Raw genomic sequence first — 26,883 nt, forward strand, 5'->3', positions numbered from 1 at the left:
GGAAGGAGCCGTGGGTTATGTCGGATTCTGACTAAAACCCCACTGTGTTCCGTCGAGCCGCTTTAATGATGGGACCGCGGGTATTGCTTGGAATTCTTCCGCGACCACTTGATTATACCTAATATGTATAACACTAACATAATAAATGTCTTACTAGCTTCAGCCTGGCGACGTTTACTTAATTTATTATTTTCGAAGCGAATATAGCATGTCATGTTAGAATCAAATTACAGTCAAATTCGTTTAGTACTTTTTGCACGACTTTCTCATAACACACATAAAAACTTTCGCAGTTGCAGGACTAAAAGAATAATAGATAGTATTTATGACTGTAACCGCCTTCTTGGAACAGTGATTAACGCGAGAGCGCTGAACCGAAAGGTCCCGGGTTCGATTACTGAATAAAGAAAATGTCTCGGTTTGACATAGAAGAGTTCCCTCGGTTCCCTTAAGAAAAATCGATCAATGAAACAGATGTATGCATAATGCCCCATACCCCACTAAAAGATACGGGACTATACTTATTTCTGATTGTGATGTAATATTGTGGAAAAGTACCTACAAGAAAGAACAATTTCAATCTAACAAATAAAAAAAGATATTATTTGTCACTGCAGTAAAATGTTGCACAACTTTAAAACCACTGCGGCGTTTCCTAGTCGACAATTTTAAGTTATTGCTTGTAACCTGTTTACATAATACTTTTGTAAATAGCTTTCGTCTCTTTGATATATTTTTCTTGATGCAAGATAAATTGCCAAGCTTTTTTAATCTGTTAGTAATTTATACGTAATGTAAGTTATGTAACTGGGTTGAAAAATTGAAAAGATTCAATTATGAAGTTTATACTATCATCATCACGATAGTATTTAGCTACTTTCATTTTTAAATGGATATCCTATCCTTCATTTATTTATATTTTATCTTATATTTTAACGTGAAAGAAAACTAATAAATGAATAATATTATATTCGTAGTATGTAATTTGTGTTCTTAATTAAGCTTTATTAAGCTTTATTAATATCCGTCTAACAATGGCCGTTTCTCACGGTAAATGAAATTAATGTCTGAAATGAAATCTTTTTGCATTTGAATTCTTATTCTATCTTTTATTGAATTCTATCTTTTTATTATCTGTAAGTAGATAATAGCCTTGTGTTCAACGTAGCTATTACCTACATTATAATTATTTACTATGCTAATAACTCGGTTGATGAGTATTAAAATATATATGCGTACAAAAATACAATAAATTTTATTTCAAATAAACTTTATGATGTTTTTACTTATCTGTTTGCTTGTCTGCTAGTACACAATGAGTATAAATAGTTTTACAAATTTTTAATATTCTCCTTTTCTACGTTTTAGGTACTTATCTAAAAATTAAAAATGTTATAATCTCAGCAACAGTACAACAATAGATTAAAATTACTTTTTATAAAGTAGCCAGTAATTAGAGAGCAAGGACATTTAAAAGCCTTGTTCAAAAATGTATAATTATAATTGAACCAAAACGGATTAACGTCTACACAATATTTAAGAAGTCAAGTTTTCTCTTGAAAATATTATGAAGCTTGATATCTTTCGTCATAACATATCATTAAGTCTAAAGCAGAGTTTGTGTGTTGGTAATTTTAACTTCGAAAATACTATTAATCTTGGATCCTAAAATAGCATAAGTTCAAAGGATTTTACGTTAAAAATGTACTGTTTAATCAGTAAAATGATTGGAACTCCACGCATGTATATTAAAACGTTAAAATGAGAACGGATTTGAATATTGGTTAAAATTGCGAGCGTAGGAAGAAAATATATTAAGAATATAAACTATTTTGGTGACTTTTTCTGGTGAAAAATTTTAAAATCTATCTAAAGAATACCAGACAGTATGTAGAGAATAAAATAACACATACCTACTAGCAATACCGATATGAAATTGTGATGACAATAAACATTAATTAAAGTGCTTTCAAGTTCTAAATGACTCTATTTGTTAATCGATTGATACCAAATAATAATTACGTTAACGAGTAAAAACCTGATCGGGATCTGCTGCCAGACTGGGAGACGCATTCGGGGGGAGACTCTGGCAGCGCGGGCTTGCGTCTGATGCAGACGTCCCGCCACCTGCAGAATATGGCTGTGCGGAAGTACGAGCGAAACCTGTCCACAGAAAAGATTTATTTTAGCACATATACAAATAAATTTAAGCATTTCTTAAACAATAACTTATGACATACTAGCTGTGCCGCGCGGTTTCTCCCGCGGCCGAATGTGAAATTCAAGTATTACTAAAATTACGTCAGAATGACTCACTCATGACGAGTAATTCTGCTATATATATATATATTATATAAGCTACATCACTGCCACGTATTATAAAATTTGCTGTGGTTTTCCCGTATAAGAGTAAGAACTAAGAAACATACACACATCCATCCATCCTCTCAAACTTTCGCATTAGGGTAAAAGTGGGATAGATGCCGCACTAGGATAGATGCCCCATTTTCAAAAAACCTCACTTCCCAGAGTCCTGACTACGAATTAATGATTTAAATAGGAGCTCCTATCACCCCGCACCTCGTGTACGCATGAGCTGTTGTTTGGTGAAGACGTGTTTCGCTAGTGCGTGTTATAATATCGGCGGCGAACTTCACGAACACGTTAAAATTTAAAAAGGTTGATATTTGCCTTTGCATAACTTTATAAGTATTAATAAATTTCACTATTTTTCTTATTATGTCTATACACTGGTTCATTAAGTACAAATCTAAGTGAAAATAGTGGCTCTTTTGTTTTTATTTAATAAAAAAACTACTGGGGCAGCTATCCTTATCAAAAAGGATAGTTGCCCCTTTTTTTTCGAGGGATAGATGCCCTTAGGGGCCTCTAAGGGCATCTATCCCTCAATACATATGTACATGTTAGTATCGATAATCACAGGTACTGTTTATATTTTTACCTGATTGCGTCAGAGGTTTTCTCTATGTTAACCGATTTTACTCGTTTAATTTGCTTTTTTTTTGTTATGTTTACTTACTTATTAATGATCTGCCCTTATACTGATTGTAGGAGAACCACGCCACGAAAATACAAAAGAAAAGAAGGAGTGCGAGCGCAAGTATATTCTTGGACAACAGAACAACTATGTGAACTTGACATTTGCTGGTTTATCATATTAATTTTATTAGATTTCGCGTTTATAGAGTATGTCAGGCATCTATCCCACTCTGCAGGCATCTATCCTCCTTAGTATTTTCATGGTGGGGCAACTATCCAACTAGGTAGGCATCTATCCTCAAAAAAGGTGTTCTACAAAAATATTTATTACACATTATCTATAAATGATAGGATTAAATATATATATATAGTAATTCAAAACAGATAATTAACCTAGCTATATTCATACAAAGTGTTCGTATAAGATTCATGTTTTTTAAATTATGAGGCTATTTCAAAAAGTGGGGCATCTATCCCACTTTTACCCTATTAGTTTCAAGCATGTAACTTTTATTAAGTGATTTATTATCTGCGTAGTTTAAAACCATTCTGTGGCTCGACTATAGAATACAAATTTATTGTCAACATCTAAAATTCACCTACTTTCATATTATATTGATATAATATGTACGAATTGTCGGATATGTTATAGGATTTTACGCGAATTACGTGGATTACACTTAAAAGTACTTAAATAAACATTGTATTCACAAAATTTCAATAAAATTGTATGTAACCGGAGTCCGGACATTGCGGTACAATGATTTATTCTGAGGTTAACCCGTTTTTCTCTGTTCTCTATACATTGTACTTGGTAACTTCGAATTTATACGATATGGATAAAAATCTATACCTACAACATTTTAGGCAAAAATCTATTTAACAAAATAAAAACCGTTTGTTTGCTTCATTACACAATGTACAATAAGCCTTGAATACAATAAAAATAATTGTATAATATTATAATAATGGGCACTTTATAAGATACTAGCGGTCCGCCCCGGCTTCGCCCGTGGTACCTACATGTTTAAACTATCCTATCACTCAAGTTGGATCGAACTACACATGGTGTGCGAATTTTATTATAATCGGTTAAGTGGTTTAGGAGTCCATTGAGGACAAACATTGTGACACGAGATTTTTATATATATATATTAAGACTAGGATCCCCTGAATTTCAAATTTAGTTTAAATCCGTTCAATGAACGAACAACGAATTGGCATCAATCGAAATAAGTAATTACGTACCTAAAGATATTATTTAAACAAATATTTTAGTAAACTGAAGATAGGTACTCAATGTATGTACAAAGATTGAACTAAACAAGTAGGTGATACGTATGTCATAGGGTCACTTAGTTTTCGTGTTAATAATATTACCTATATACTTCAACCCATGCACTCACTGAATTAACCGCATTGCATTTTATCAAATAACATTTAAAGGTCGAATAGTTAAAAGCAAAACCTACACTATTGTGTTACTATTCTCTTTGTGTTACTATTCTATTGTGTTACTATACTTTGATTCTATAGAATTGCCCAAATTTTTTTAGAATCAAATCAAATGCTAATTAAGCCTATATTATATAGTTTATTAAGTTTATCTTCGTTTGTAAACACAGTATATTTAAAATAAGAATAATTTTTAAATTTACTAGATTAATTATTATAAACCATCATAAAAAATCGCTCAAAACTTAAATAAACTTATCAAAAGATTTCTCAATTAATTTATCTCCGATTCTGCGAATAGATCTCTGTGAATTTCGATTGCCTTGTAATAGGAGATTACCAAAACGTCAAGAAAAATCCACGATTTGTGAAACAGAAAGCCGTTCTAATTGAGAAGGCTTATTAGGTACTGATTTATTTATTTAAATTTACATACAATGCTATAGGGGATATATAAAATCAATTTTTTTAAAGTGAAACTTTTATTACATCGTCTCAAACTTTTTGGTCTGTGTAGCGCATGTCGCGTGTATCGCGGCTGCCGAGTAGGTATACCTAGGCCTTTAGAAAAACGTACGTAACGCCATGGAATAGAAACTGCTAACGCTAATTATTGACATAAGCTCATGACATTTTGGTAATGATTCGGTCACACTACCAACGATGACGACGACCACGACCAAAATTCCAATCTTGCCGAAATTTGTTCAAAATAAAATATTAAACTTTCCCGTCATACTGGTACTCGGAAAGAAAAAAAAATTGAGTTCAGTTAATATAAAAATAGGTTTTTTGCGATTTTCGCCGAGACGGTAAGTTAATCATATAATTACCTTTTACCAAAATTGTAGTTCATAAAATTATCTATAAAAAACTTCATATATACATTTTTATCTAGGAGCCACCGTTTCTACGAAAAATCAATTTTTTTTATTCGTTGAGCTCAAAAAAAAATTCCAATCCAGAACGACAGGAAATTTTTAATTTTTAATTTTTAAGTGTGTTTTCCAAAATTTTGTTAAATTGCGACTGGATGAAAATTTTGTTTGTGGTCGTCTTCGTCGTTGGTAGGGTGAACAAATCCTTAGGGCGCGTTCCCACTATGTCGTAACGACTAGTTTATCGTTCGACGACTGTAGTCTCTACCTGTTCCCATTATAACGATTGTTTGTCGTCAACATTTTTTATCGTTTAGCGACTGTCGTATCTAGCTGTTCCCATTGGATCGCTCAGATCGCTCGCATCATCAGCAAGCTACAAATCTAGTCGCCTCTGCGTTCGCTTGGGTTGGGAAAAGCAAACCGAGTACAGACACGAGGGGCGCGCGGGTGCGAGAGGGAAGGGAAAACACGTGTTCGTCTACATAGAGTTGCCGTCCACGATTTTTTTATCGTTTTACGACTGTCGTGCTTGCCGTTCCCACTGTCACGACAAAGTGTCGTCACTGCAAAAACTGTTGTAGACGACAGTAAATTGTGTCGTTCTAAATGTGAACACCTCCATTTAAACATATAAGCCACGACACTTAAAACTACACGATTATCTGGCGTCACGACCCGGTGGGAACGCGCCCTTAGCGAAATATCGTACGCTTTTGACAATTAGTATCGCTAGCGGATTCTATTCCATTGCGATTTGACGTTAGTAAAGGCACTACTCGGCAGCCGACCGTCACGCGACATGCGCTACACAAAGCAGTGTTCGGAACCGTTCGAACAGTTTCACTTTTACCGTGGTTTCAAAAAACCACACAACATTTTTTTCATTACGTTTTTACTACACAATATAAAACTTATTAGATGAAAATCGCATATTTTCTCTTAGGAAATGGGTTTATGGGTCGTTACATTAAGATGGCTTCGCTATAAAGTTAAAACGCAAACTTCGAAAAGGCTTGAAGGTTTTATAGCTTTCTGATATATTAACAAAGTATCCTTAAAGAAAAGACGAAGATAAATCGCGTTTAAAAACCGTTAAACGCGATTTATTCATTCAATTTTTTCCCGAAGTTTGCACAATCCGTTCAAATCTTTAATTTCTATGTATATGTAGTGTATAATATATATACTTGCGTATAATCAAACACAAGTAAATACTTAAATATCCTTATGTTTATAAACCACGAAATTTTAATTTAATTACCTAATAGGTTTTTCCAATAATGACTTACTATCCACTGGCAACTTTTAATTAATCCAGACTGATTATAAGACGAGAAATGAAATTTTCGGTTTCATAAATATTAATATGAGTATTTTAAATATCTAGGTAGTAGCTACGGATCGTACCATCTTTCTCTAATGTTGTGTGTTACTAATATTATAAACGTGAAAGTTCGTGAGGAGGTATGTTTGTTATTCTTTCACGCGAAAACCGCTGAAGAAACTCTGGAAATACCGGAGATACTATAGGCAAGGATGTAGCTTATGTTCCAGATTCACTACATAGTATAAAACAAAGTCGCTTTCTCTGTCTCTACGACCCTTTGTATGCTTAAACCTTTAAAACTACGCAACGGATTTTGATGCGGTTTTTAATAGATAGAGTGATTCAATAGGAAGGTTTATGTATATAATTTATTAGGTTTTAGACAGCGGGCGAAGCCGCGGGTGGTAAGCTAGTAACACATTCGATATAGAACAAAACAATAGTTTAAAGTTACGGATGGGCGTCGGTAGAAATTCTATCCTTTATAAAATTAATAAGAACCGTCACGTTCAATAACGTAGAGCTTTATAACTTGTCAGGATTATAAATTAACTCCAATTACTTTGGTCGACGAGCCAAAAAGTGTAACGAAGCGATCAAGCCTGTAACTTACAATGAAGTTATTAGGTGTTTTAATAATGTAATATTATTTGACATTTAACTTTTTATTATAATTTCTTATGAAAAAGCCTGTCTATTGTTCTGGCATTAAATGCTTTATGATCTCTTGAGACTCGACTTTACTCTTAATCCTTCTTTATTCCTTTTGTATTGTTATTTGGGCTTCTATATGTTTTGTATATGATATTCACAAATCACAATAGGGATAAGGCAAAACATATATTAAATACTGCTTATATTTGTTTCTCAAGAAACAGATTCATTTAGCTAGTGGCTTTGTTTGGTTTAAATGAACCTCTAGTAAATGAATAATGTGAATAATTAAAGAAAGAATTGAAATTGAATAGAAGTCGAGGCTGTACCACTAATGCCTTCTAGTAGAAGTTCCTACGTGTAAACGGTTACTTCTCACTTGCCAATATTGAGGCTAAGCAGTGTGACAAGCACTAAGCACTTAGTACAAAGCCTATGTAACAGGAAAAAATAGACGTTGATAATTAATGGATACTTACTTCGCATTCATCCAATAATAGATAATAGGGTTCACCATCGCATTGGCCATGGCTAGCCAATAAAACCCGAGGTATACGTGTTGTATATATTTCACATACAACACTGAAGGATTGAAGTGTGTGTAGATGAAGTATGTGTGGTATGGCAGCCAACAAATGCCGAAGATAATTATCACAAGTATGAACATCTTCACAACCTGTTAAAAAACAGAATCACATTATTGATACGAAATAAAATTATTATTCATCATGTTAATGAAACTAAAATGGCGTTCATGAACGGTAGACTAAATAATACAACTAATTGGCGTAATTTCTTATTATACCAATTAATCTATACTAATATTATAAAGCTGAAGAGTTTGTTTGTTTGATTGAATAATCGCGCTAATCTCAAGAACAGGAAAAATTATTTCGGTGTTAGATAGCCCATTTATCGAGGAAGGCTATAGGCTATATAATATCACGCTAGGACCAATAAGAGCAGAGCACTTCGAGTAAAACCGCGGGGAAGAGCTAATCAATTATTAACGCAAAATCTATATAAAACAATACACGAAAATGTTCCAATGTTCAAAATTTCGCGAACAGTTCAAAACTATTTTTTAAGGCTTTTGCCATAAATATTTTTTCAATTATGAATCAATTGTTTCTTGAATGTGGTTTTGCTTAAGAGATTTAATTTCCAGTATTTGTGTCATCAATAATATAGTGTGTGGATAAATTGAAATGAGAACGCAATCTCGCTGCCTCGTGTTGAACTGTTTTCAATTGTAGTCAGTAGCTAATCATTGAACAACTGCTGCGTATTTTTTATGTGCACATTCTTCTAATAAGTATGCAACTGAATAACGATTATTTTTTCTGCAAAACCCTTAATAATATTCAAACTTAATCTATACAAATATTATAAAGCTGAAGAGATTGTTTGTTTGTTTGAACGCGCTAATCTCAAGAAATACTGGTCCGATTTGAAAAATTCTTTCGGTGATGGATAGCCCATTTATCGAGAAAGTCTATAGGCTATATATCATCCGGCTAAGACCAACAGAAGCGGAACCACGCGGGTGAAACCGCGGAGCGCAGCTAGTATAATATACATATATACATGTATGTTTATGCTCCTTTTTGAATTACTTATACGTGACAATAAGCACTTTTCCACTTGACTTTATAATAATATAATAAAGGTAGAGAATTTATTCAATTTATAAATCTTCACCTTTTCATAAATTAGGTTTACGTCTCTTGGATAAATCCGCATGTTTTTCATATAAATTGTAATAAGTATTCAAATTCAATTTAGTTCCACTCACTTTGGAGACATAGTGAAAAAATATGAATACCATAACTCCAATCTCCAAATTGATAAAATAAACCTTAATTTTCTAGTATGTAATAAGAATTTTTTGATAAACTTATACCCACTTTAGTTGAATGATTAATTTTTAATTTAGCCACTTTAAACGATGTCACCAGTTATTTTGTGCAGTATTGGAGAAACATCTGCATTCTCAATTAGTATAGGTACTGATTTCGAAACTGCTTTACAACTACGCTTGACCTATGTTTATTGGCTGAAAACAGATGGATATAAGAAACACGAGACTTATTTTATAAAAACTGCTTCCAAGAAACTGATACTAAAAATATATACTTTCAGATACCGTTTACCTAATATTTTACGTTTACTTAATATTTATTTAGAAATAACAGTCTCTAAAGAAATATAGTTTATCAACCCGTATTTTCGTAACCCCACTTCCAAGTACAAGCTGACCTCTTTATAATATCAAAGCTTTAACAAAATATGTATGTTATTCTATTTAATTGACGTCACACTAGATTTAAATAATTTGGAAAATCCAAAAGTGCACGCCTCATAATTTTTTTTTAATAAATATTTATTAATTATTATTTTTGTTTATTTAATAACAATTAAACCACATCGAATCAGACCCTGAAAAATGAAAGGGTTCTATTCCTGAGCATACTCAAGCGTAAGAGAAAAAAAAAGACTCGATTAGTAAAGTATTTCGGTCGCTATCGTGTTAACAAGAAAAAGGATCCGCACATACAGACACACGGACGTCCAAGACAGAACTTTTTTAAACTGTTTTTTAACTAGTTTAAATAACAAAAATGACATCAAAAATATCATGAACGTTAAAAATAGTGTTTTTTCTTAATATGTGTGTGTATGAATTATCTTACAAGTGCAATGTATGATACTAAAGACATTTTAAGTTTGATCCATTGAAATGTTACATTTTTTAGGCCTGACCTTCAGTTTTTTAGAGGACGCAATTTTATTTTTTTGATGTGTAGGGGGGGTCAGTGTGAAGCTAAAACCAAGTTTGTGGGGTCGCCACCCTTGTCCCATGGCCGCCATCTTGAAAATAGCGGTTGAAATGGTTTTAACGATATATCTCTTAAACTATTTATCTGATAATAAAACAATTTTTACATTATTTGTTGCAAATTAAATTCTCTACAACTTTGATTCAGTAACTTTTTGTCGTAGAACTATAAATAAAAAAGTTATAAGCGAAAATGTTCAGAAATTAGAGCTATTTATATTTTTCAATAAAACTTTTTTTATCATTTTACGAAGAAATGATATAAGACTATTTTTGTAGATTGTTTTTCGAGGAACAACTTTTATATACAACATTTTTTCATTACGTCAATAGCTAAGGTTTTACAGCGCTCAGAAGTGAGTACTATTTTTCAGTAGTAACTATACATAATAAATTGGCTATTGGCTCTTTTCCCAGACTCCACAACAATGGAAGCACACTGCAGAACATTTCAGCCCTGCTTTTCGACGTAAAAAAAACGCACTTCCAGACTCTACCTCCTGGGTTGTGGGGAAAAGATTCAATAATTAATTATTAATAATATTGTAAAATTAATTATTAAAAATATTATTATAACAAAAATAAAATAATTACTGGTGACAAATTATTATTAGTACACACATAATATATCGTATTCTGTATAGTAAAGAGTACTTAAAATAGTACTCACTTCGGATGGCTGTAAAACCTTAGCTATTTACTTAATGAAAAAATGTTGTAAATAAAAGTTGTTCTACGAAAAACAATCTACAAAAATGGTCTGATATAATTTCTTCGTAAACTTATAAAAAAAAGTTTTATTAAAAATATAAACATCTCTAATTTCTGAACATTTTCGCTTATAACTTTTTTGTTTATAGTTCTACGACAAAAAGTTACTGAACCTAAGTTGTAGAAAATTTAATTTGCAACGAATAATGTTAATATTGTTTTATTATCAGATAAATAGTTTAAGATATATATCGTAAAAACCATTTCAACCGCTATTTTCAAGATGGCGGCCGTGGGACAAGGGTGGCGACCCCACAAACTTGGTGATAGCTTCACACTGACCCCCTCTACACATCAAAAAAATAAAATTGCGTCCTCTAAAAAATGCGACCCCAAATGTAACTTTTCAATGGACCAGTTTGAAAAATCAGATGTTTTGCGCGAAGTGACAGTAGTACCCACCTCAACGCTTCGCTTATGAGGCGTGCAATATAAAGGCAAGTCCACATTAAGCAATTGCTGTGCGAAGCAGCTCGGTCAATGTGAATGTGGCACCACAGATTGCTAAATAGTTACTACGTGTGGCTCGGCCTAGGAAAATAACGTGTGCTGTCACTTTCCTCGACAGAGCTTAGAGATGCTTCTTGCTCTAAGGGGACCCACCTATTCAATTATACATATAGTTGCTTAATTTACTGGCCAGTACAATATTTGCCCTTTATTAAGGAAATTGAAATAGACATGTTACATCTTGGCGTGCCATAATCACTCAAACTTGAAATATATCAAGCAAAGCACAAGGGAAATCACGGAAAAGCTACTTCAAATGTATTAGACATTAATTTGTAACTGACACTAATGAACTGATGATACGGCATTTTACTATCTAGTGTAAGACAATTGGAACATACCTTTCGTTTCGAGCGTATAGAGTCCAACTGTCGTTGAGTCAGTTCCCCTATAGATCGGGAACCCCACAGCACCTTCCCCATCGCTGAATAGAAGTACGTCATACCCAACATTGGAACTGCGTATGTCACTATGAAGAATAGTACTTGGTACCTGTGAGAGAAAAATTATGTTTATCAAATGATTTAGGTAATTCTTTGTTGAAAACAATTAGACACGATGTAATGTGATAATGGGTACAATAATGCAGAAATATGAAAGCGTAGAGTAGCGTAAATACAATTCGTTCATATTTATTGAACTACGATAATTAGTGTCATAATAATAGTTTATGCATCAATATCCAGAGTACAGAAGATTTTATAACATTTGCATTAGTTTTCCTAATGTAATGTTTAGTTACGTAAGTATATTAAGAAAAGATTTTCCTTCTTATACATAGTCTGAACTAAATAAATAATAAATAATTAATATATATAGTAATAAATAATTACAACTTGTTTCGTCTTCATCTTAATTGATGTTTTAATATCATAGTTCTGGATTTCTGGATCTAAATTAAAAAAAGATTCGCAAACAACAGATCTTATTTTAGCGATGAAATTTAATATCTCTTCTATTCTTCATTGGTGTTTGAATTAAATCTGGGCTAAATTAATTCATAGCACTGTACTGTCATATTAATAGATTTTGTTCTCCATAGTCAAATCTTCCATTTTCCAATTCTACGTGATAGAAGGTACCTAAATAATATAATGCATTTTTTGTAAATGCAAAGCTTATCTTTACATACTCTCTTCATACAATACTTAGACTACATTGTAATAAATGGTACCAAAAAAACATTATTATAGTATTAACACTTACATAAAATCCAGATATGAGACGTCTGGCAAACCATCCGGCCATGACAGTAGGCACGCTGTTTTCAGTTTCCCTTTTGATCTGAAAACATGTATAATGTTACAATAATATCAAATAAAAATATTATATATTGTATTCTATATTGTTTCTAGTCGTCAAAGGAAAATCTATTGTAACTAGGAATATAAAATAAATAATTGATGAAACTTTTGTTTGCTTGAACTTATCATAGAAGATGACTATTCTGTTCGTTGTTTGCATTTATAAGTAGACCAATTATCTGCAATTTTAACCAACTTCGAAAGTCTGAGAAAAATCACCAGATTAAATGCAACTACAGAAATTATCTACTGGAATGGAATGTCTATTGTCTGTTTTATTATCCTGTTATACCCGCAACAACAACACAAAACAAAAAAAAAAACAAATGCATAACGTGGTATAAATTCAATGAATGTTTCATTCATATAATATGTATGTATGTGTATGAATATGCCGCTATGAAGCGACTGCAAACGTGTCGGTGACAGCGCACATAAGTTTTGCTTCCAATATCATTAAATCAATCAATCACGCGCTCCATTCAAATTCATTCTTTCTTTCAAGCTTTTCATTCATCTTAATATATATAAATCTCGTGTCACAATGTTTGTCCTTAATGGACTCCTAAACCACTTAACCGATTATAATAAAATTCACACACCATGTGCAGTTCGAACTTCGATCCAACTTGAGAGATAGGATAGTTTAAACATGTAGGTACCACGGGCGAAGCCGGGGCGGACCGCTAGTCCATACTAATATTATAAATGCGAAAGTAACTCTGTCTGTCTGTCTGTTACTCAATCACGCCTAAACTACTGAACCAATTTGCATGAAATTTGGTATGGAGATATTTTGATACCCGAGAAAGGACATAGGCTACCTTTTATTGCGAAATATGTACCACGGGCGAAGCCGGGGCGGACCTCTAGTTTTATATAAATACTTTCTGCGCTATGGGTCTTTTGCCAACTTGCACATGGCTAGCATATAGCCATAGGTTGATGAGGATGATTATCACGTATAAAACTAGATCGTATTTATAGTGTAAGATAAGAAATACCACTAGGTAGGTACTTAGTATTTATCGAGTGCTTATAATATTAAAGGAGTTTTATCCGATCCTTTTACTGTGTACATTTCAAGGAGGATTAGCCTAATTCGCAGCGAGAGATGCTCGAGTATTTGCACTCTGCTATTGCTGCTTACTTACTTAATTTATATATTTATATTAATCTCATCTATATGTACACATAGTACGTACATATATAATATTATAAGTACGACTGCGAATAGCGCGAAAACTAATGGTTATAGATGGATTACAATTTTTTACACTAACATGAAAGGGAAAATAGAAAAACCCTCATTCTAAATTGGCAAATAGTCAAATTTTTATAGCTACCAATTGAAACAAAATAACCAATATTCTTCTACAAAAGATTCCGAGTCTCATAATAAAATATTTAATTAAAACAAATGTGATAAAGTTTAATAACAATATATAATCTGTAAGTATTTATAGTATAAAACTATTTCTTTTTCGTAATTTAAAAATATCTTATGAAAAAACGTATAAAATTGTAATACCTAGCAAAATACGAATTCATTTAGCCTGAGGCGCATTCAACTTTACTAGAAATATCTCAGCTAGTAACGTACCGTTAATATTACACTTTGACGACACTTTTTCCCGCAAAGAGCAGGAAAACGATGTTTTAGATTACGATGTTTGATGATTAAGACAGCGGATATCTTTATTTCCACTTTTCTAAATTTACTTTTTACTTTTACATGGTGATAATTTATTCATCTCACTCAGTCTGTTTTTGTTCATGGCAAAGATAATGTCTCGAGGGTTTAGCAATAATTCACCAAGTGCGGCGCAAAAAGTTCAAAAAAAGATGACATCTATCAACACTGATGTTTCATGTCTCCGAACATTTTTTTGCGTATATTGTGTATGTCTTATCCATGCCTTATCACAATGTTTTTCCTATGCGAAAGCAGTGCTGATAATTGAAAAATAATTCAATATTTGTATACTCGTCTAGTCCTTTCGTTTCTCCTTGAGCTACCATTACTCTATTACGATTGTAATTCAATTATAATTAATCTTATATATAAAAATGAATCGCAAAATGTGTTGGTAAGCGCATAACTCGAGAACGGCTGAACCGATTTCGATAATTCTTTTTTTATTATATTCCTTGAAGTACGAGGATGGTTCTTATGTAGAGAAAACGTAAATATTATGTACCACGGGCGAAGCCGGGGCGGACCGCTAGTTAATTATAAATTAAGGGCTTCAAATTAAACAAAAAGAACTGAGAAACCACGAGCACGTAATTGCATAATTGTTAAAAAGTCTCATTTAAAAAAAGCTCTCGTTCGGAAACGCCAATTCAGTTTTCCTTGATTAATAGCATTAAATTGTTTTTAACGAAATACGAAAACCTGACTGTCATTAATTATTTAAACTGATTTATTTGGGACCTGTCCAAAACATTTTAAGTGAAAACTTCTCAGTTTCGTAGAAAAATAATATAAAATGAAGTTAAACTCAATTGAATTCTGCCAAGGATCTTTCAAAACTTTTTCAATTCTTATCTGTGGTAAATAGTTGAAGGGTTAAATAAATACTGTATAGAAGTAGAAAGAGTTATTTTTATTATAGTCGAGCCAATTTAATAGGCAACATTTGACGTCTATCAATTTTATCTTCGAAGAGAGGTAACCTGCTTAAAAACATCGATTAAAGTGAATTAATCGATACTGACTTAAAACATTTGTCAATCGAACTTGAAACACATTTATTAATTTATGATGATTTTTATTCACAAGTAATCAATGCATTCGATTCTAGATGTCAGATGTCGATTTTTAGAGTAACGTCTCTGGTATAATATATAAAAAGAAAAAAAGTTTATTGACACAAAATTGTAGCGACGTCAGTTCTTTAATTCAGAAATTGTTTATTATGTTTAGAATGGTTATATGAAATCTTAAAATTACTTGTATCGGTCATTATTATTATAAATATGTAATCGTATTTGAAAAAAGTTAAGCAAATGTGCAGTTCTAACAAAACGAAATATCATGTTATTCTATGTCGTCGTTACTAGGTTACATTGTTGAATTTTGTTGAACTGTCAAATGTTGCCTATTAAAATGGCTCTACTATAATTTAAATTCTCTTTAGGCTTCGACTTTCAAACGTTCTAGTTCTACGATAATATTTAATTCAAAGGTAGGAAGCCTAGATAAACGAGAATGTTTGAATTTATGAACACGTGTGGTCTCTGTGTAACTAAACTAATTAATAGTAGTAACAAATAAAAATATGTATTTCATTTTGTGAACAAACCATTTTGAAAATGTTAGCAGAAATAATTTAGATATTATATCTAAATGTTGTGCTCTTTTATATCACTATAAGTGTTACTCCTTTAATTACCTAATTAGACTAAAAATTAAAAATAGATTATATCAATGTTGTATTTTGTTTATTAAGCTTATTACACAAGCTAGAAAGTTTTATTAAAAAAACTTGCATCAAGAATCAAGATTTCCTTAGTTATAATTCAAGAAACTCATAATTGGAAAACATTTAAAGCCTTAAAACGTCGAACTTAAGCAAAGTTAGGCTGTTTAACTTTGCTTAGCTCAAATTGCTTACGACCAGTGAAACTCGAGAGCCTTGTTAGTGTTGTAACTGCAACTGTAGTGGGCTTCAATATCCAATGTATTAAATTAAAAAGTGTTATTAAATCGCTCTAGAAGTTATTCTAAATACTCTATAAACTCAAAAAGAAATATGATATTTAAAAATGTGTAGGTATATGATAATATTATGTGTTTTCAAATGTAGTCTATGATTCTAATTTAATTATAACTATTTTATAATATAAATTTATAAATATAACTTTAATGTATTTTATTTTCAACAAAATCTTAACCGCCTTCAAATTTAAACGTGAGGCACCAGCAGATATCAAATACCTATAAAAAGTCTCATCAAAATGTTTCATCCGAAAGTTCTGACATAACATACCCAAAAAAACTAGACGAATTCCGTCTTTTTTAATGTCGGTTGAAAATGAGAAACTATTTTTCATAAAATTGTTGCGACCATTGCAAAATGAAACTATTTTATCATGAAAGTTTGTGCATTGTGTGGCATGTCCATACAAAAACATCAAACTAATAACAAAGAAGTAAAGTAGCAACATTTGGGTTACATAAAGAAGAAGAGTCTCATATATTTTGTAATTTCTTGTAAAACATTAATGAAAATTAAAGTCGAGACAAACAAAACAAACATCGAACTTCAATTCTTACGACCTTTAAATGAGTATTTGTATTGAATAAAATCATATTTCATTAATTTCAAGCAATTTACGGCCCACATTAATTAAAACGATGTACAAATATTAACCATAAGCCCTCTTAACAAACATTTCATTATACATATAAATTAACTAAATTATTTACAGTTTTTGCAAGAGTCAATCTGTCTTAATAAGGACAAATTACGTGATTCATTCTACTCTACCGTTACTATAACAACATGCACATTGCGAAGGTCTATAAAACTGCAATAGTCAGGTCACTGACTCTACAGAGCGAGCAGCCTCGCGAAGCAATTGCTGCGCGAAGCAGCTCGGTCAGGATGGACCGGCCGGCCGAGGAAAATTACGTGTGCTGTAATTCTCTTCAGCTGAGCCATTTTCATTTAGCTGGGCCCTCTTCACAATTCGGCGAGGAGAAACAATCACGATAGTGCAGAGGCCTAAATGTCTATGATCATCCATCATTGTAGGTTTCATAATGGCAGCAAACATCAACGATCATTTGTTGGACCAACGCTGCCCAGTATGACGAGAGCCTTACTTCTCGAGGCTGCAGAGCTTATAGCTTTTCATCCCACATTCAACATGCATACTTACTTATACTCCTTAGTGGTTGAATACAATAGACACGGGATGGCTAGCAGCATTCCACACGCCCAGATTCCCATTATCATGATAAGGGAGCACGTCTTGGACATTCTTGGCCTCATTGGTTGCACGATCGCTTGGTACCTAATAAAAATACTGTGTTAGTACTATAGATAGAAGCACTAGTTGGCCTAGTTAGGTCTCGGATAAAAAGTTAATTTTGTGGATATTATTGGTCAGTTTGATTTAAAGTTTTATGCTAAAATCACAATTACCATGTTTGCACAGCCTTACAGATATAAAGACATTGGGGTTCATTCAATAATAATCACAAAAATATATTAAACGCCACAAATTTCCAACAAAGGATCGGTACAGAAAATAGAGATGAAAATAAATATTATACAAGTAAAAACACAAAAAAAACAGCATCATATTTTTCTTGTTATTAAAAAATAGAAACATATCTAAACAAGCGACACGTGCTCCAAAACATTGTTATATAATTTACTTCAATATCTTAAAGACAATGCTTTAAGATATTACGGTAATAATATCAAGTTTTACTAGTGCACAATATCATCAGAACTGAAAGTACAAACTTCACAGGATTCGTACTTATTACAATGCAATTTCATCTTTAAACACAATATTTCTCTTATTTTATGTAGTTTCTGAATAACCCAGACGTTGAATCAGGGAAACTTGATAAACTTTATTTATTTAAATTTCTAAAGGCTAACTATAATCACCGCATAATATTTATAATTTATAAAGCGTATAAAAAAAAAATTTTATGCCATAAATATTTATATTGTTGGTCACCAAACTTTTCTCTCCATTTTTTGTGGAAGTCCCTATTCGATGGGTCAAATAATAATAATAATTGAGTCGTAAACTTTTTTTGTACCTCTTAGTAATAAGGGTGTTCAAGCAAAACAACATGAGCAATGTCAGTTAGTTAAGTATAAAAAGTGACATGGGTATATATTATGTCCTAATTCTCAATTTTGTTTTTTTCCATATTTTATTTTTCCCGCTTTTTTACCTAAGTCTTTTACGATGGAAGTTACCATGGCAATTTTCCGCAAATAATAGCTCAAGTTATTTTTAACGAGCAATGTTTATTACGTAGAAAAATAAAAAATAAACTTTATATTGGTAGATATTTTAACATATTGCTGAATATCTATAATAATATTGTGTTTAATATTAACTACCCGTAAATGTTTAATTCAAAAAATGTTAAATCCGTTTACTATAGTCTGTCCACTATAAGAATTGCTTTTTGACAGCTCGACGGGTGATACCAGAAGTGATGTTCAAAAGATTATCGATTGTGATACCATTTCAATTATAAATTCAAAATATTATCATAAATCGAATCAGGTACGTAAATATTAATTACGACGTAAACGTACTACTGAGATATGTAATAATAAGACCACATATCTATGCATTGTATGTTAAAACTAAACTAAACTAATATTTTATTATTTATTGGTTTCTATCTTACAATTTGGTTGTCTTTACGTTTAAATTATATATCATAATAGAAGAGTTTTTCTGTATCGGATATATTTTACAGAGTATTTCTATCGATTATTATAATCTATCGACCCATCATTGAATAATTCTGTGTAGACATCACTTAGTGGGCGGGACCTGCCCATGAAGTAGGATAATTATTTGTATGACATTTTAACATAGACAATACAATCCTTCATAGGCGTGAAGCTGTCAAAAAGCAAATAATATAATGGACAGAGTATAGACACGTTGTATCAAAATAGATAGTAAATAATCGAGTATAATCTAAATTATGAATATTCTAATACATGAATACCAAACTTCACCTTTGATATTAATTATATCGTGAATATTATGCCGTGGACTAGAGTCGCGGTTTGTGATATTAAAAGCCGTATACTACGAGGAGGATAAATTCTATTTAAGGGTTTTACCAAATTTCTATACGATGTTTCAAAAATTTTATTAATATACACGTTTGTGTTTGAAACTTTCCAACAACAAGCTCAAACATTATTGAAAATGAACATCGATAAAGCCGAAATAACTTTTATCGCAAAATAACATGGATCGTAGGTTTTTCAATCGTTTAGGTTCAGTGTGTGAAAGAGTGATCGTGAAAATACGCCTTGCTATAAAATGGTAGGCGACGTGTCGATCATTTTTGAGGAAAATATGCGTAAAATTTATATATTTTGTAAAAACTGTATTGTATAGTAAATAGTTAATGACATGTTTATAAGCCACAGCAAAGATTTCAATATCTCACATTTATAAGTTAAACTATGAAGTCAGTTCGAATTTACGCTTTAATTTCCTCTTGAGGCAAGTTTGACATTCGTTCTTATATAGCAAAAAAGACTTGCGATTTCAATTCATTTTGTATTGAATAAAAGGAAATTTCAAAGCTCTTTACAAATCGTTGGCCGTTATTCATGTTAACATTTACGGCTTTTGAAGTGACTCGTAGGCACGTAACGTTTGTTACTTGTCTAGGCGGTTGTAATCTCTAGGTATGTGTATGCTTGTGTATATTTCAATCTCTACTAATATAATAAAGCTGAAGAGTTTGTTTGTTTGAACGCGCTAATCTCTGGAACTATTGGTTCATTTTTAAAAATTTTTTCGGTGTTAGGTAGCCCATTTATCGAGGAAGGCTATTATAGGCTATATAATATCATCTCGCTAAGACCAACAGGAGCGGAGCACTGCGGGTAAATCTGCGGAGCAGAGCTAGTAACATATAATATTTATGTTCCTATCCGATACTGTCAAATAAAAGCGCATCGCCTGCGTTGGCTTGGTCATGTAGAGCGAATGGGTGAGGAGCGAGGTCTGAAGAGAGCATACTTGGGCCGTCCCTCGGGCCGTCGGCCGGTGGGTCGACCCAAGTATCGCTGGCGCGATCAAGTGGAGAGGGACCTGAGTGCGCTTCAAGCCAGTGACAATTGGCAAGAGACCGCTCAGGACCGGGCAAGGTGGAGAGTTCTCGTCTCGGAGGCCAAGACCCACTTCGGGGTTTCAGCGCCACAGGAGTAAGTGAGTAAGTAAGTATCCGATACTGTCGTATCTAAAAACTAATAGTATGAGCTTCTCCGATGATTATTGAAATAAGTTTTTTTGACAAATTACATTACCTGTTTTTTTATTCAATAACATACCTAGTACCATCAAACATTTGCATTATGCTTGAATTTTTATGTTACTGTAAAAAATGGACCATTTACAATAAAATTAACTAAGTACTTATCAATGATACTTAACTGATATTAAAAAAAATAAGTTATAACATCTCGATTCCCACGATTCCTGTATTTATATTATCCAAGTACTCAATTGTTTTCAATTTATAACTTATTGTAAATTCAAATGTTACTTCCAGGATACTGAAATTAAATACAGTGAAAGTTTTGAAAGTATTCAATTAAAAGTTACAGTATTTCATGTCGTAGGTAGTTCTTTAGATACAGTTCAAATAAGAGACCATAGTACAAAGTAGAAGGTATGGATACTCATCTTTAAGATAACTGTGTGAATGTGATATTAGTATTATTAGTCCAATTTTATGTTATTTGCTACAGTAGATAATAATTGTATTTTTTCCATTGATATATGTATATCTATCTCGTATCTTTATAGATATATAACTTTCATGCATTAATTATTGAATGAAAACGAGGGACGTAGCTAGTAGATACACAATAAAAGTAAAACTCTTTAATTATTTGGAATATTCGTGTTATTTTAGCCACAAACGGGGACATAGGTAGTACATGATAAAGGTAGATCTCTTAAATTATTTAGGATAGGTATTCTTTGTTACGTATTTAAGCCTAAATATCGGCGTTGAAAACCAGTCACGTAGGAACTTCGCGCTAAATTATACTGATGTGGGAAGCCTTTTATAGTCACATACAATTTTTTTCTTTTAATTTAGTTTTATCAGGAATCTTTTATGTATCTTCCAGATATTGTGTCGCATAGTAATATTAATTTATTTTTAATTTTTATGTTTTTAAATATTTAAAGTACCAAGGCATAACTTGAGAATATGAGAAGATGAAAAGATACATTTCTCTCTCTATTTCAAAATAAACTTGTATAAGTTCGCATTTTCATAAAAAAATGTTTGTAGGTATTACCATTATAAAAACACCCATATTAGCACATATTTTATGATAGACATTGCTTTCTATTTTTCTACTAAAATTCAATCTAGATAAGAGGACTTTCAAGATATCTCAATAGACACTATAAGCCTAACAATTTTAAAAGTGAAATTATATAAATATTAGCCATTGCTTCGAGAACCTTCTAGAACGTTCCAGAAAAGTTCGCAGTAGTTTTTCCCAGTATATTGCTTACCTGTCAAATGATATCCCCGTCAGAGTGAACACGCTTGCCGCCACTGTCACGTTCGCTATGAAGTTGCTCAGTTTGCAATATTGTACACCGAAAACCCAGTCACTGTAACAAAATGAATGTATTATTGTTCTGTTCAATATTATGTTTATTTCATATTGTTTATTTAATTGTTTCTTGAGCAAAGTGGCTTGATTTCTTACATAAGACATACTATGTTAAACGCCAGAATTAACAAGAAAATTCATCTATTAAATTCCGGACTTATAATACCGTCCTAATATTCAGATCTTTAGAAGACAAGCCCATATAAAAGTGAAGTCAATAGTCGTTATGAAAATTGAGGTGGCAGAAATAACAATGTGGTATTAAAACAAAAATTAAATAATTTTATTCTTCATCATTTTTCTTTAGTTCATAAACGAAAGTTTAAAATATAAAAAAATAATTTCATAGTATAAAGAATAAAATATTTAGTTTAGATATAGATTTCGATAGTATAAAAAATTAAATATATTTAAAGTAGAAAATGCATCTATAAATAAGTATTTGGATCGAGATCGGACCCGTATTACCGTATCGATGCCCTCAATCTTTTTTCGTCCCGTTATGCCCTTTAAAGTTAATAAAGAACTAAGTTGACTGTCATTCCAAGTCTTTACCCATCTTGTAAAGGTTTCTAATTTGCAAATAATTACATACGACTTAAAAGTTTGTATTAGAAGTACTTAAATAAATTCAAAGTAATCGTAAATGATGTTTAACGACTTTGTAAGAATTCATGTTAACCACTTTACATTATAAATTCATTGCTGAATCAAGTCAAATAACATTTGTTATTAATTAAATGTACTTCGCTAATTGTTATTGGAAAGTCAACCAAGTTACCACTCTATGTGTTTTGAGTTGATTTGAATGTCGAAACCAAGTCGAACCGTATAAAATAAATATTATATCGAGACGACGACAATGTTAACTATAATATAAGTCATTATTTGACAGGATAATTAGGAACGAACATTTTGTAATTAAATACAAGAAATCTTCAAGAAATTAAATGATAATATTTGGAAAATTTTGAGTGTATTTGCACTGAGAACGTTTGATTGTAAAGCAGAATCATATATTCAATATTCATACAATCATAATAAAGCTTATAATCTATATTTTTAATTTTTATATACCTAACACAAAGCCTATAGATATAAAATACCCTCTCTTCAGGTTATTTTAAAGTAAAAAGGTCATGCGTCAAATTTCCTGTTATTCTTTAACATTAATAAAATGTGTATACTATTTTCCCTGTACCTGAATGTGACTGCTCCACGAAAAGCGAGACCCCGGTAATTTCAGAAACGATTTGCCGAATTGAATACGTTATGTCAACGAAAGGCCTATTGTACCCAAATTGTGTATACTTTTCAAATTGTATTGTCATTAATTGCTGAAAATAAGTACTAGGGACCAAGAGGTGTTAATTAATTGAACCAGAGTTCAATTTATGTATTGCTCAGTGGAATATTATATAACCTAGTAACAGGTTTCTATTCAACATATTTTCGGATCACTACAACAAAACACATACATTTAATATTTGTCTTCCAAGAATAATGTCTGGATAAAGGAGGAAAAAGTAACGTTAAGATACGGAATTGGACTACACGTTTCTCTACGGCCTAAAGAACAAATTGTAACGGTTCATTTGCATCAAACGAGCGAATGCTTAATCTATCCCCACTATGTCAAATTCTTTTAGTGTAAACAGGCGTAGAGCATTCTTTCGTTGTTCTTTGTGCGTTCCAAAAGATTATAACTAATATGCAATGTTGTAATTCTGAACAACACTGAATACGAGTTTTCGTTTAGACTAAAAGATTACGAAAGAATGCTCTTGCTCTAGCTCTAGCTCTATGTTCATTTGATGTAAATGCACCGCAATAAACATAAACATAGTCCTGCGTTTCTTATTCGTATTTTTGACATTTGTATCATTAAAATTTACATAATATCACGCTCCGAATCCAATTGAAAAAAATGATATAATCGTATTTGTTTTTAGATTCAATTTGTTATTTATTCGCCGCAAAAGGGCACGTAACATTTGTGATTACATAAAATGGAGGTCATGTCGAATGAATGTAGAAGAATTAAAATAAAACGAATCAAATCACAAATGTTGATGTATTCAGCTCACGCCAAGGATTGGATATTGATATTGTATTTTTAGCTGTGCTTATTTTCCAGATTTGTTTCAAAATCCCATGTTTTATACGATTGACAAATGCTATGCATGCAAAAGCGTGTTTTTAATCTCGACCTATTCAATGGAATGGAAGACGACTTTGCGTGCGGGACATAATTGTAACGATCCTGAAACGTTTTTCAAATACTGATATAAATTATAGCTGTGTTCTGCGGTTTCACCCGCATTGTTTCGCTCCTTTTGGTCTTAGCGTGATGATAATATGTGTGAATTTCAATAGAATTATTTCAATACATATGTATTATAATATATATACATATTATGTATTGAAATAATTCTATTAATACATATTATGTAATAAAATCGAACTTTGATTCAGTAATTGATCAATAATTATACTATTTGTCATTAGCCTATAAACCTTCCTCAGTAAAAGAACTATCTAACAGTGATATATTTTTTCTAATCGGACCCACGGTTTCAAAGATTAGCGCGTGCAAGCAAAAAAACTCTACAGCTTTACAATATAAGTACAGATTACTTTTTAATTTGACGATAATGTCGCAATTCTTTAGATTTATATCCATGTGATGTGATCGTTATTAATTCTAAGGGTTTGTAAAAGGCGGACGAAAGACCAGTGATGTAAAAAGTTTTTAATTTATTATTATTTTGTATGTATAATGATGATTACTCATATCATGCATGGTAGACCACAGAGGATAATTCATCATATTTTACCGCTCTAGCGTGATGAACTGATAAGTTCTACGAATTTTAATATCGGTTCATGTTTTATAATTTTCTCTCACACGTTACATTATTTTAGCTTGTATTACATAGTTATATTTTTCTTTAAAATTGTCTTTTTAAGTTTTAAGTCTTTTATAGATATAAATAAGATTGAATTTAATAGAAGGTTATTAATATATACAAAACTAAAAAAAAAATAAGGACGTCTATAGTTATTTTCAAAAGTGATTGTTAACACACATTATTCAGTTCGCATAGTTTAAGACCCTATCTTACTTTTTATAATAAATAACTTTTAAATTTATATAAGCAATTTTAGTTGAAACTTAGTTTATTGTTACGAAAACTATTTTGCAAGAACTTTAACCACTTTAACCTTACGTTGTTCTGAAACTTCGTGTATAGGTATTTCGCAGAATATCCAAATAATTCTGACTAAATCAATATAGGTTAGCTCTAACTATATTAAATATTATTGGAGTACTTGTGTTTTGTAATCTATTTCACAAATAAACTATGTAACCGATATTTATCGAATTTTATATAAAGATATATTATAGTAAGATATATCTACTTCAGGAAATAACATGTACATACTTTTTTGTCACATAACCAAAACTGGAAGTTGATCAAAATATATTTGTGGAACAGTTGTTACGCGATAACGTTCTAAAGAATAATATTATATACCTACCTATATATTATGCACAAAATTATATTAAAATAATTAACGTGAAATACCTGTGTAACATGTAGATAAAGTTGAAGAGACAGTTCAAAGACGACATCATCAAATCAGCGAAGGATAAATTCACCAAGAAGTAATTAGTGACGGTGCGCATCCGACGGTGTGCTGGAACAAACAAAATACATTTACATGTGAATATTCACTATATTATTCGGCACGTAAATTAGCAACCTTCTTGTAATTGGGTTGATTTCGTGTTACTAACAGTTATTTAACGTTAACCTTAAAAAAGGTAAAACGCGTGCGGTTTTGGTTAGTGTTAAAATTAAGAAGCCTTCTGTAAAATTGTCAAATGGTGCAACTCAAATTTTTCCCTAACCCTTTAACATTGCTAAAGTAACATGCCTTAGTGGAACTAAAACTACCTGTCCTTCTAGGGTTGTTGGCATAATTTATGTTTAAAAGAATCTTAAAGATAAGAGAGTTCGTCTCGAATTCGTATAATTATTTTTCACAAAACACTAAACCGCCATCAAATTCTCACAACTAAAAAAAGTTTAAATGGGGCTAATCGGATTATTTCATATTAAAATAATCATTAAAATCGATTAAATCGAATGCTCTGAGATAACAAACCCAAAATAATACCTCTTCCTTTTTTGAAGTCGGTTAAAAATTATGTGAATCTAAATGTTGCCAAGTTACGTGACTGTATAACTATGATTACAAGTACCCCTACTAAGCCCCTACGGGCTTTAATTAGGTCAGGCACAATAGGTTACCATAATGTCATGCATTAACATCAGTCTAATGAGTTGTAAAGAAAACACTTCAATCGTGGGTTTATGATTTTCATATTTGTAGCGAAATGATTGTTTTTCACATCTCAAATCTTAATCTTATATATAAAAATGAATCGCAAAATGTGTTGGTAAGCGCATAACTCGAGAACGGCTGAACCGATTTCGATAATTCTTTTTTTATTATATTCCTTGAACTACGAGGATGGTTTTTATGTAGAGAAAACGTAAATATGTACCACGGGCGAAGCCGGGGCGGACCGCTAGTCTTATATATAAAAATGAATCGCAAAATGTGTTGGTAAGCGCATAACTCGAGAACGGCTAAACCGATTTCGATAATTCTTTTTTTATTATATTCCTTGAAGTACGAGGATGGTTCTTATGTAGAGAAAACGTAAATATGTACCACGGGCGAAGCCGGG

General features: G+C 31.7%; 1 protein-coding gene across 1 annotated transcript in view; it reads right to left on the reverse strand.

Annotated features, from left to right (window-relative positions):
• Positions 1 to 2,018: 2,018 nt before the first annotated feature.
• The window catches only part of TkR86C (Tachykinin-like receptor at 86C), a 46,286-nt gene continuing 21,421 nt past the window's right edge, over positions 2,019 to 26,883 (reverse strand). The window contains exons 3-9 of the mRNA XM_089700024.1: positions 25,712 to 25,823; positions 22,018 to 22,119; positions 17,632 to 17,766; positions 12,644 to 12,721; positions 11,779 to 11,929; positions 7,797 to 7,993; positions 2,019 to 2,163 (exon numbers count right to left, since the gene is read on the reverse strand). Of these exons, the coding sequence (XP_089556150.1) occupies positions 2,019 to 2,163; positions 7,797 to 7,993; positions 11,779 to 11,929; positions 12,644 to 12,721; positions 17,632 to 17,766; positions 22,018 to 22,119; positions 25,712 to 25,823 (920 nt within the window). The remainder of the gene's footprint in view (positions 2,164 to 7,796; positions 7,994 to 11,778; positions 11,930 to 12,643; positions 12,722 to 17,631; positions 17,767 to 22,017; positions 22,120 to 25,711; positions 25,824 to 26,883) is intronic.

The sequence above is a fragment of the Colias philodice genome, chromosome 10, assembly GCF_061535455.1.
Source record: "Colias philodice isolate Cphi_HAF_F1 chromosome 10, ilColPhil1 Martin Lab GWU primary, whole genome shotgun sequence".
In the NCBI taxonomy this organism is placed as follows: Eukaryota; Metazoa; Arthropoda; class Insecta; order Lepidoptera; family Pieridae; genus Colias; species Colias philodice.